This window comes from Schistocerca americana, chromosome 2, assembly GCF_021461395.2.
Source record: "Schistocerca americana isolate TAMUIC-IGC-003095 chromosome 2, iqSchAmer2.1, whole genome shotgun sequence".
Classification (NCBI taxonomy): domain Eukaryota; kingdom Metazoa; phylum Arthropoda; class Insecta; order Orthoptera; family Acrididae; genus Schistocerca; species Schistocerca americana.
In genome coordinates, this window is record NC_060120.1 from 1,030,141,755 (window position 1) to 1,030,154,861 (window position 13,107).

General features: G+C 36.9%; 1 protein-coding gene across 2 annotated transcripts in view; it reads right to left on the reverse strand.

The window, feature by feature from the left end:
• Positions 1–2,907: 2,907 nt before the first annotated feature.
• The window catches only part of LOC124596421 (solute carrier organic anion transporter family member 5A1), a 441,010-nt gene continuing 430,810 nt past the window's right edge, over positions 2,908–13,107 (reverse strand). For both annotated transcript variants that reach the window (XM_047135553.1, XM_047135552.1), the window contains 3 exons: positions 12,013–12,201; positions 6,650–6,798; positions 2,908–5,932 (listed from right to left, as the gene is read on the reverse strand). In XM_047135553.1, the coding sequence (XP_046991509.1) occupies positions 5,634–5,932; positions 6,650–6,798; positions 12,013–12,201 (637 nt within the window). In that variant the 3' untranslated portion in view covers positions 2,908–5,633. The remainder of the gene's footprint in view (positions 5,933–6,649; positions 6,799–12,012; positions 12,202–13,107) is intronic.

Sequence of the window (13,107 nt, forward strand, 5' to 3'; positions counted from 1 at the left end):
GAAAATCATGGCCCAGAAGAAAAGAGGATGAAATAGGCTGAAATCCCATTAAGTAATTAAGAAATTATTAAACTTGCCAGCATACATTATGAAATGACGGCTGAAATTTTATGGGAACACCCCAGCAACAAGGCTGCAACCAAACGGACTGAATAAAGGAAAATATCTCATAAGAGACAATGGGAGCCATGTGGAAGATCAGAAAAACAATAGTAAAAACACTGTGGGATCCAACATGGTCCATTTGCAAATAATAATAATAATAATAATAATAATAATAATAATTACAACATAAACTTATAAAACAACACGTTCCCACATACAAGTATGCGCCACAAAATGTACTGGAGAATGATGAATACAAAGTATACTCGAACAGAACCATTATAACAGATAAAACAACACCACATAACAAACCTGACATCATACTCACCAATAAAAAAGAAGAAATTAACACAACTAATCGAAATATCCATACCCAATACAACAAATATACAAAAGAAAACAGGAGAAAAAATTGAAAAATACATCCAACTGGCTGAGGAAGTCAAGGACATGTGGCATCAGGATTTTGACATTATACCAATTATACTATCAATTACAGAAGTCATACCAAACAATATCCACCAGTACATCAACGCAATACAGCTACAACCAAACTTATGTATATACAACTACAGAAATCTGTAATTATTGATACATGTTCAATTAGCCGAAAGTTCCTAAATGCAATGTAACATATACCGTACAGTTAAAAGGAAGTCATGCTTCATCAAGGTCCGCGTCACTTTCCATTTTTGACCAGACATAACATCTGAGAAAAGAAAGAATAATAATAATAATAATAATAACAGAAGAAAAATTGTGGTTAAACATCTTGTCAAAGATGAATTGATTAGAGATGGATTATGAGCTTGGATTGGGAAAGGATGAAGAAGGAAATCAGCCATGTTTTTTCAATGGAACCACAGCCAGTCTTTTACCTTAAGGAATTTGGGGAAATCATGGAAAACCTAAATCTTGATGACTGGGTAGAAATTAGAAGTGCTGTCCTCCTAACTACGAGTCCAGTATGATGGTGGCGGTGGTGGTGGTGTCACATTGAGAGTGCAACAGCAGTTAGTGAACAGTATCATAGCTGCTTTATTCTATAATAATTAAATTCTCGTGAGTTGTGAGAGAAGCATTAAACTGGAACTAGATTTATACTATAAAAAATCCCATTTAGATTGGATAATGAGATTCAGGTTCTCTACACTTAGGTGAATTCTGTATGTTGCCAGCTTTTTCTTTTCTTCTTTTTATTTGATCTATTATTTCTCATTTCGGAATTCATGCTGTCTCTTGTGGCATTACTGTGTACTTCACTTTAATTATTTTGCACAGGTGAAAGTGTTTGAAACTGTGTCTGCTGTCTGTGTCATGAAAAACCTGACAGCCTCCTTGACAGGCCAACATTACTTCTTACCTCAAAATACACACTGTGGTGTGCAGAAGTCGTAATACTACAAAGTTCCCCACAGTATGTCACCAAAACCAAAAGTGTTTGCACATTCACCAAAGAAATAAGTTTTCAAAATACAAATTCTCACACCAACAGACAGTATCCGATTTCTGTGTTCACATAGTGCCATTTCATATCAGACCCCAGAAGTATTGTAATCCAAGTTTTAAATTTACCAAGAAAATATGTTTGGACAGCATTGCAATGCAGTGGTATTGCAATAGTAAGTGTTGAAACATAGAAATAGTGTTACATGTCAAGAAAATAAAGGGGACATGAATGGAGTGGGGGAGGGGTGGTATGAAAAAAATAATATTGTAAAACCTTGCTTGCAAGAAAGACATGTGACAGTTCTGCAAGGGAGAGGAATGTATCAAATCAATTAACCTTCAATGGGCACATTACTTCACCAAAAATATGTTGTGCACCTCTAAAAATGATTGTTAAGAGTCTAAAAATGGTGTGCAATAATGCAAATATGTGTCATGATGCTACCTTATCGGAAGAGAGAAGTTACCTTTATATGTTAACAGAACATTAGTGAGCCTGACTCTGGTACACAAATAATGAGACAGTTGCCACAGACACGCACAAATTATGAGATGTAATAGTCATGCTAGATAGTTAATAATCAGAAAACAATATAATTTGTGAAACAGATAATGCAACTGTGAGACAATGAAATGAAACAAATCTAATTTTGTCTCTCCCTACTTTTGTCTATTCCTTTTTCATATTAATATACTTAAGTCATCCACATTCCCTGATTATTGTTCATATGCACCTTTTCTTTTCCTTTTCTTGATCTTTACTTTTCTCTGATTTCTTGTTACTTAGTTCCTACCATGTGTTGCATTTTCCTGTCTTTTCCTACTATCTGCTCTCATGCCCCCACTTGTTGCCCCTGTTTCTATTGACTGCTATCTCAAATACACATTGTATTTTCGTACTTAACAGTACTTTTTTCCCTAGTAGGCAGTATCTTCTTTTGGAGAACTGCATTCGTATCCCAGGAACAGACTGTTCCACTCCACTTTGTGACAACCACACCACATTAATCCCTGTGCAGCTCACAAATTTAAGAGTATGAGTACTTTTTTTCCTCTAGTTTGTATGTTCTGTCCTTTCTTCCCTAAACATACTGAATTTTTTCCGTAATATTAAGATTTTCTGTAAATTTTGTATGTTCATCCATGTTATAAAAATGCAGTATCTGACCACCAGTTGCTGGCAGAATATATTAATCTCTCTCTCTCTCTCTCTCTCTCTCTCTCTCTCTCTCTCTCTCTCTCTCACTCACTCTCTCTCTCTCTCTCTTTCCCCAGGTTCAGTTGTATGTATATCACTTTGGGTGACTGTGGTTTCATTCACGGTCTTATCACTTGCCCTGGAACAATTTGTTATTGTAGTGCAACTATAAAAGACATAAAAATGCATGTCTTTAATTCCTTTACAATCAACATATAGTTCATCACCCAATTCACTGAATTATTGCTGGATATGGAAAGCCAGTACCAAGGTATTTTCATTTTACTTAATAAGACAGAGATAACTTTAACACTTTCTAATGCCTTGTTCCTGCAGCCATTGTCCCATTAAATTAAATGGAAAAAATTCACTCAACTAAAATGTATTAACAATTCAGTGAAGAAGGTGAGGAATCTGATGTCTCTACAAGTCTTGCATGCAAAGTTCACTTCTTCAATAACAAATACATTGACAAGATAATAACAGGTAAGACATGGAGAGAGCTAAAATTGAATAAAATACCCTTCCTACACCTCAACCCTGGTGATTCACATGCACATATCAAACTTAAAGCTTAAGAAATACTTGATGCAATGAACTGGGCTATCGACAGCCAGAGTTAAGAGAAACTTGTCAACTGGGTTGTAACAAATATCTGCTGCATTTGACAAAACAGATGGAATACAATGAATTTAGACCACAATAAGGAACAGATTAAAAAAGGAACATAAATGAAGTGCTGACTACAGCAGTACACATTGGAGTCTCATCTGTGGAGAACACAGAGTGTTAAAAGAGATAAAACTAACTTATTTTAGTCTGTGACTGATTACTATAAGAAATGGTTACAGTTTGTTCTGTACCATTTGCATAAAATAACAACAAAAAGCATTATCTAGATAATAATTTTATCAAAGCACAGGACTGCAATCAAAAGGAAAGTAAATTTTGTGCTTGTTTGTCACACATTTTAATTAACAGTTATTACAAAACAGTCAAAAAGGATTCCAAACATTTCAACTTTCTTCCTTCCAAAGCTATGAATTTTCCTTCAAACATTCAAACAAACAGCTGTATTACAAAAAGTAATAACAATAACAATTTCATACGCAATTCTTACTTCTTCACATGCAAGTTGGACCCTCTGCAGTATCTAATACTGTTGTCATGTCTGATATTAAGTGACAAAAAGTCTGTTAATTATTTCAACACAAATAATAAAAATACCACACATCCTTGATTTACAATGTACTGATAACTTTTAATATCATCAAAATTAATTGCATGAGGAAAAGCTTATACTAAATCACTTAAGAATTACATACAAAAAGTCACATGGAAAGGGAAATTAACTGCTTCAGTAGTTGTCACAAATTTTATCTCTCCTTTCAACCAAAGGAAAAGAAAGCCTATCTCAGCAGTATGAGAAACTGAATTTAATTATGACTATGCATTTTATTATGAAAGTGTGCTACAGTCAGGAAAGGAGAAGCAAGATGCATGCAAAAGTTTCAGAAAAGCAAATTAAAACTATTGTAATAAATCAGCGTTGGACACTTGCCTCTCTAGTGACAGACAGCGGAATTGGCTGCAGAAATACAATTTAACATTCTCCCATAGCAACTAATAAGCAGTTGCACTTGATTAGTTAATTGTACCATTGTGCCAAATTGTGTGTTAAAAAAAAACTAAAGACAACATTAGGAAATTCGGATGTCCATTGATTGTTAAGAGGTTTGTAAAAATTTATACAATGCCATTGTTAACGCTATGCAAAATATATTTTTGAGCTTGCATCAAAATTATTTAGGAATTAAAAAGTATTTAAAATAATTTTGGATATTAAAAATATTGAGTCTAAAATACAGCCTCATATAAATTGCTAAAAACAATCTGCAATTAAAAGAGTAAGAAACATAGAAAGAAAATACGAAAACTGTTGACTCACATTGTTTCACGTGTCACAATTATGAATTATATAATAAGGTATTTTACAATTACATACATACAATATGGCATATAAATATATGCCTTTATATCATTTTTATAAAATTATAAATAGTAACAAGATTTTCTATTTTATTTTTTAGAAAACTATTGACATTCACATTATTCACATTTCTGTCTTACTTTTCAGTGACCTCACAGCACTTCACAGCATTATTTTCTCAAGATTTGGAATTGACTTACATGTTTTGAGATCAACAAATTATAGAAATTTCATTCAATCACAGACATTTATTGATGAAACACACCCTTAGTTATATCACTTACAACAAATCAATGTACCTTTTCATCAATTTTACATTGTCATTTAACTGAAAAATAATTATTAATAATAAATAATTTGTTTAATACATATCAACGTATCACAGCTTTAAGCTGTCATCATTGTAACTACTTTAGCCATGCTATTTTCAGCACAGAGCTTAAACTGGAAGCAACTTGGATGTGCAAGATAACAATACCAGTGTCTTGGAATCAGCAGTTATTTCATATGCTGCGAGTCTTGGATCCCCACAATGCTCATTTATGCATTCACATTTCACTGTAACAGTTTTTATGTTCATAAGGCAGGAATTAAATAAGTTACAAAATTAAAATCTCTTTCACACACCATTCGTCATTTCTGACACACCAGCATCACAGGAAACTCCAGTATGTGCAAGGAACATACAGCCAATACGACAGGCTTAGCTACAGAAAATAAAGCTTGATGCATCTACCTTCTACACATGCCTCTGTGTAATAAAATAAGTCTTTTATGCTGCTGCAGCAGTAATCTGAAATAACTCAGCTGCATGTGGAAAGTCCATCTATATAAATAAATATCACACTCATCACGGATGAGTTAACCATGTTTCTAAGGCAGCAATTTTCATTAAACTCCTACACCGGCAGGACTATCTTTACTGTGATCCCATTTCTCACTTTTAGTCACAGATGGTACACACGACACATCATCACAAACTGGATCAGAGGAAGGTGACTGGACCGATTCAGGCGGACCCTCAAGCTTTTGCAGTTCAGAGGGCGGTGGAATCACTGGCACCAGTCGCTGCTCAACAGGTTCAACTGATGAGTCCGATGAAGGCGTTGGTTGTTCAGATGCTGGGTACGATGTAGTCACTGTGAGGGTCTTCACATCTGTTTGGCTTGTGGCGGGACGTTCCTCAAACACTGAAATTTCACAATGATTTAATTATGTTAATGGAATGTAAGCAACTACAGTTCACATACTTTGGATAAACATGAATAAAAATTTATAAGGCAAGTCACAGTCATAAAATTATTATTATGTTATACCTGTTGTACGTGTAGTGGAATAGCGTATTTGAACAATAGTTCCAAAAACTCTATGGGGCTGGAGGCATCATGATATAGGATTTTAAGAAAAGAAAATTTTTTCTGTGTTAAATTTTGTGCTGTGATTTCAATTGTCTTACTATCATTTTATAGCTTCACTAACACACGTACATAAATCTTTTCTATAACATGTTTCTTTTTCCTTATATGCAACAGTAAAAGCCAAAAATACTCTTTCTGTATTATCAGTATAAGAAAATTTTCAGCAGTATTCATTTTGAAAAGTCCTGATGCCAGATCAAAAACAGAAGTTAATTTTCCCTTGCAGTACAATCCAATATCATATTAATAAATGGTCTTTACGGATCTTTATCTTTTTCTCCTCTTTGGATTTTTTCCTAAATCCATTTCCTCCTGCTCTGCCTTTCTCCCTCTCACATTGAAGTACCATAATTTTGTGCCAAATTTTATTGTATAGCATATAATATGTTATATGCAGGAAATAATGTGCTCACTACAGTGGCTTTATAAGGAGTTATACTTAATGTACCTGCAGTTTTAAACTGACAGCTATAAAGAAGCATTACTTACATTTGTCAAGGCTAATGATTGAACCAACGAGATCATTAACTGTCATTACAGCTTGCTCTTCCAATTGTCGCCTCCTCCGCACCAACCACCAATCAACAATAAAGAGGGCTAATGCCAGTATTTTAATTCCGGCACATATACCCACATACCTGCAAATATAGAATCTTTTTTATAAGCAGTGCCTATGGAATGTTATTTGCCAATAAATGCACTATGCAGAAACAAAATTTTGTGGATGTTTGTTTACTCATTTTAAATATACAACAACTAAAATATTTTCCAAGTTTAAGATACTTCCAGTTTTTTACTTTGAATTATAATATCAGTTTTCAATTAATCAATTTTTTACTACTAAGAAAGACATCTTTCATAAAAATAAAGTATGCTTGTATGATTCCTATCAAAATTTGCAGCCACCATTAAAAGGAAAATTTTGCTTATTAATGTTGTTGACAAATGTAATTTTCAGTTTGTAACATTTTGCTGGCACTTCTGACATAATCGTGAAAAGGTACAAATTTCCATACCTATTTGCTTCTGTTAGCAGATGATGCCATTGTCACAGAGGAAAGAGTGTTGATGTGTGGACAACTGTTTAGCTTTATTGTTCTTACTAGTCAAAACTATGATGTAATGGCTGCACTAAAGTGTCATTCAGCTGTGGTGCACACAACACCAGAGTAAACAAGACATTCTTGCTATAAAGTTACGCAACACGGAATAAATTAATAGCTTAATTGAAGTGTTCATTAGGAAATAGTTACATTTAAATAGCTTTAAAAAATTTTGTTGTTGCTGTTGTTGTGTGTCCTGAGACTGGTTTGATGCAGCTCTCCATGCTACTCTATCCTGCGCAAGCTGCTTCATCTCCCTGTACCTACTGCAACCTACATCCTTCTGAATCTGCTTGGTGTATTCATCTCTTGGTCTCCCTCTACGATTTTTACCCTCAAACTGCCCTCCAATACCAAATTGGTGATCCCATGAGGCCTCAGAACATGTCCTACCAATCGGTCCCTTCTTCTAGTCAAGTTGTGCCACAAACTCCTCTTCTCCCCAATCCTATTCAATACCCCCTCATTAGTTATGTGATCTACCCATCTAATCTTCAGCATTCTTCTGTAGCACCACATTTCGAAAGCTTCTATTCTCTTCTTGTCCAAACTATTTATCGTCCATGTTTCACTTCCATACATGGCTACACCCCATACAAATACTTTCAGAAACGACTTCCTGACACTTAAATCTATACTCAATGTTAACAAATTTCTCTTCTTCAGAAACGCTCTCCTTGCAATTGCCAGTCTACATTTTATATCCTCTCTACTTCGACCATCATCAGTTATTTTGCTCCCCAAATAGCAAAACTCCTTTACTACTTTAAGTGTCTCATTTCCTAATCTAATACCCTCAGCATCACCCGACTTAATTCGACTACGTTCCATTATCCTCATTTTGCTTCTGTTGATGTTCATCTTATATCGTCCTTTCAAGACACTATCCATTCCGTTCAACTGCTCTTCCAAGTCCTTTGCTGTCTCTGACAGAATTACAACGTCATCGGTGAACCTCAAAGTTTTTATTTCTTCTCCATGGATTTTAATGTCTACTCCAAATTTTTCTTTTGTTTTCTTCACTTCCTGCTCAATATACAGATTGAATAACATCGGGGAGAGACTACAACCCTGTCTCACTCCTTTCCCAACCCCTGCTTCTCTTTCATGCCCCTTGACTCTTATAACTGCCATTTGGTTTCTATACAAATTGTAAATAGCCTTTCGCTCCCTGTATTTTACCCCTGCCACCTTCAGAGTATTCCAGTCAATGTTGTCAAAAGCTTTCTCTAAGTCTACAAGTGCTAGAAACGTAGATTTGCCTTTCCTTAATCTAGCTTCTAAGATAAGTTGTACGGTCTGTATTGCCTCACGTGTTCCAATATTTCTACGGAATCCAAACTGATCTTCCCCAAGGTCAGCTTCTACTAGTTTTTCCATTCGTCTGTAAAGAATTCGCATTAGTATTTTGCAGCCATGACTTATTAAGCTGATAGTTTGATAATTTTCACATCTGTCAACAACTGCTTTCTTTGGGATTGGAATTATTATATTCTTCTTGAAGTCTGAGGGTATCTCGCCTCATTTTAACAAATGTATTACTTTCCTTATCTCAGATTTGATGAAAATATTAAAAGGTAACAGCAGGCAAAAGTATGTTAAGTGTACTCAGGTACAACAAAACATAAAAGTTTAAAGGTTGAAATAAATTCTATTCCATTTGAAATTATCTGTAGTAGTGTCGGTAACTTTCACAGACAATGAAGTATGGACACAAAAAAATGTTGTATGAAACAGAGTCTGGAAACATATCTGTCAAGTATTAGAGACTGTTAAAACACATAATGATACTCCCTAAAGTAAAACAGAAAGATCTGAATATTTTTGTATATAGATTTAATATGAGCTCCACTTGTTTTGATGCTGGAGTTAAAATGTCAAACTTTGTTATCTTGCATAGTGTCATAGGTTCCTACAGTCTTTAGATGGGCACAGAATGACAAGAAATCCATTCAATAACCTGGACGTTATCTAATGGAGAAGATGGATTACACAACTCCCACAAATATTGTATGCTTGACAGCACTATTTTTAATTTTAGAGGCATACTATTTTATGCACAGCTGTCTGTTATTAAAAATGTCAGTAACCAATATTGTGGTAAATCTAAAATTATGTTGCTTGTGACATAAATGACCTTGAGATGGGCTTTGTTTTATCTCTCTCATTACCCAGCGGTAGTAATTACAAGCTGAGGCAAACAAGTTATTCATATACATATAAATTTTCTATAGGTTAGGAACTCCTGCACAATGTGTGATATACACTCCTGGAAATTGAAATAAGAACACCATGAATTCATTGTCCCAGGAAGGGGAAACTTTATTGACACATTCCTGGGGTCAGATACATCACATGATCACACTGACAGAACCACAGGCACATAGACACAGGCAACAGAGCATGCACAATGTCGGCACTAGTACAGTGTATATCCACCTTTCGCAGCAATGCAGGCTGCTATTCTCCCATGGAGACGATCGTAGAGATGCTGGATGTAGTCATGTGGAACGGCTTGCCATGCCATTTCCACCTGGCGCCTCAGTTGGACCAGCGTTCGTGCTGGACGTGCAGACCGCGTGAGACGACGCTTCATCCAGTCCCAAACATGCTCAATGGGGGACAGATCCGGAGATCTTGCTGGCCAGGGTAGTTGACTTACACCTTCTAGAGCACGTTGGGTGGCACGGGATACATGCGGACGTGCATTGTCCTGTTGGAACAGCAAGTTCCCTTGCCGGTCTAGGAATGGTAGAACGATGGGTTCGATGACGGTTTGGAAGTACCGTGCACTATTCAGTGTCCCCTCGACGATCACCAGTGGTGTGCGGCCAGTGTAGGAGATCGCTCCCCACACCACGATGCCGGGTGTTGGCCCTGTGTGCCTCGGTCGTATGCAGTCCTGATTGTGGCGCTCACCTGCACGGCGCCAAACACGCATACGACCATCATTGGCACCAAGGCAGAAGCGACTCATCGCTGAAGACGACACGTCTCCATTCGTCCCTCCATTCACGCCTGTCGCTACACCACTGGAGGCGGGCTGCACGATGTTGGGGCGTGAGCGGAAGACGGCCTAACGGTGTGCGGGACCGTAGCCCAGCTTCATGGAGACGGTTGCGAATGGTCCTCGCCGATACCCCAGGAGCAACAGTGTCCCTAATTTGCTGGGAAGTGGCGGTGCGGTCCCCTACGGCACTGCGTAGGATCCTACGGTCTTGGCTTGCATCCGTGCGTCGCTGCGGTCCGGTCCCAGGTCGACGGGCACGTGCACCTTCCGCCGACCACTGGCGACAACATCGATGTACTGTGGAGACCTCATGCCCCACGTGTTGAGCAATTCGGCGGTACGTCCACCCGGCCTCCCGCATGCTCACTATACGCCCTCGCTCAAAGTCCGTCAACTGCACATACGGTTCACGTCCACGTTGTCGCGGCATGCTACCAGTGTTAAAGACTGCGATGGAGCTCCGTATGCCACGGCAAACTGGCTGACACTGACGGCGGCGGTGCACAAATGCTGCGCAGCTAGCGCCATTCGACGGCCAACACCGCGGTTCCTGGTGTGTCCGCTGTGCCGTGCGTGTGATCATTGCTTGTACAGCCCTCTCGCAGTGTCCGGAGCAAGTATGGTGGGTCTGACACACCGGTGTCAATGTGTTCTTTTTTCCATTTCCAGGAGTGTATTATGACACAAGAGTTAACATTTTTATATATGGCTGTAATAACTACAACCAGCCACTTTTCCCCCCAAACAAATACGATAACTAGTTTCTAGTGGATAATTACTCAGATGGCTGAAACTTTCACCAATACAGAACTTTACCAACTAGCTCATGCTTTCCCAGTGCGTGAACACGGTACACAATTAGCAATCAGCTATATGCAAGCTAAGGACTATGTCAAAAGAACTATTTATTTCTCTTTTACTTCATTCCCCTCCAAGTTTCTTTGATTTTTTTCAGAACGAGCTTTTTTCCCCATTTCACACTAGATGTTTTTCTGTTTGTTTTTTCTTACCAAAATTTCTTTACCTCTAAACTGAATTTGTAACTGTTCAGTATGTCTCTTGTTCAGTGTGCATTTCTTCTAAGCCCTATTTTGTCTTACCTCCCCTCCCACTTTCTTAGCCTGTTTTCCCATTTTGTGGATCTTCTTTGTTATTCTGTCTTCTTTCGTTCTCTTTACATGTCCACAGAGTGTAGCACATCTTTCCCTAATCTCATCTATTATTTTAGGGCAGAAAGAGTATATTCCTTATTTGTTCTGAGAAACCAATTTACATCTTTGATCTTGATTATGCCTAATACTTTTCCCAATCTTCTAATGCCATTTTGCATCCAAATGAAAGTAGTGCTTCTGAGCCATATATCACCTCTGTTTTTACCACTGTATTGTAATTCTTTAATTAACACCTTTCATGTATGCTCTTTTAATTTTTCCAGTTCTGATTTTAACTGCTTCTTTTTCACTTTTTACATTTATATTTTCACCAACTTGTTGCAGGTTTTATAATTGCGTCTAAAACTGCATTCCACTCTCACAGAATTCAGTATACAAGTGGTAATGGATAATATCAAACACTTCACTGTTTAAAAATGAATAACCATAACACATTCACATCCTACAATGCAATAACCCATTCTACAGTATAAATGTTTAATCTATGTTCTCAATGTATTAATGTACTACACATAACAGTTTGGTACACAACCAAGTTTCTCTATGAAATACTGTGAGGGTACATACCTAAAGCGAAACTGTTCAATATCGTACAAGAGGCAACGTCCACCTTTCTCTCCACATTCACTTTTCCAAAGAAGGCATGTGGAATCAATTAAATTACCAAACAAGATAGGAGCTGGTATGTAGCCAAAGAGTCGAAATATGACAAATTGCATACCCAACGCAAAGGACCGTTCCTCCTCACCCACAGATCTGAAAGAAAAGAATAATGGTAATTCAGTTATCTTGCAGTGCTACACAATGTGACAAGTTTGTTACACAATAGCATGCAGTAACACAAAACTAAATAAAAATACCATTTACAAGAAATAATTAATTCATCACAAGTTTTTTTGTTATAGTTATAGTGATAGTGATACAGATTTAGTAGAGTACTGTATAATATACTTTCTTGTACAGCAAAGAATTTAAAAGTTGAAAGGTTTGGGAAGCATGGATATTCCATGAATCTTGTTTTGTTGTGCATGTACCAAGTGCAAGATTTTCATACTCTCTAGCTCAGTACATGCTAACTATTAGTCCCACAGAAAAAAATGAATATGACCTTTCTGTAGGAAATTTAATGTAGTTATATTTTGTACTGGGATACGTTTTTGTTACAGGCTACAGTATTCAAAGTATTCAAGAAATAGGTATAAAAGTGACCTTCAAATAAGTTTTTCTTCAATAACTAAAAAATCATAGCCTCAATGAAAACTTATTGCAGAACAAAATTGAACTACATTAAATTCCCTACAAAAAGGTCTCATTTTATTTTATTCTATAGGACAAAGAGTTTGCATGTAGGAAGCAAGAGAATATGAAAATCTCGCATTTGGTTTTTTGAGAGTGTTGTGGGCTGCACAAATCCCATAGGTATGGGCAGCTGAATCAACCAGTATGTGGGAAGAACTGCTTAAATATCTCTATGCACCCTGTTATTAGTTTACATTTTTCCTTGTGGTCCCTACAGTTCATTCATTCTTACTTGAGATGGGTCCCAACACTTGAGCAATATTCTATGATGGGGCACACAAGTGTTTTGTAAGCAGCCCCTTTGTAGACAGACTGCATTTTCTCACTATCCTGCCAATAAACTGACATGTTCCACCTGCCTTA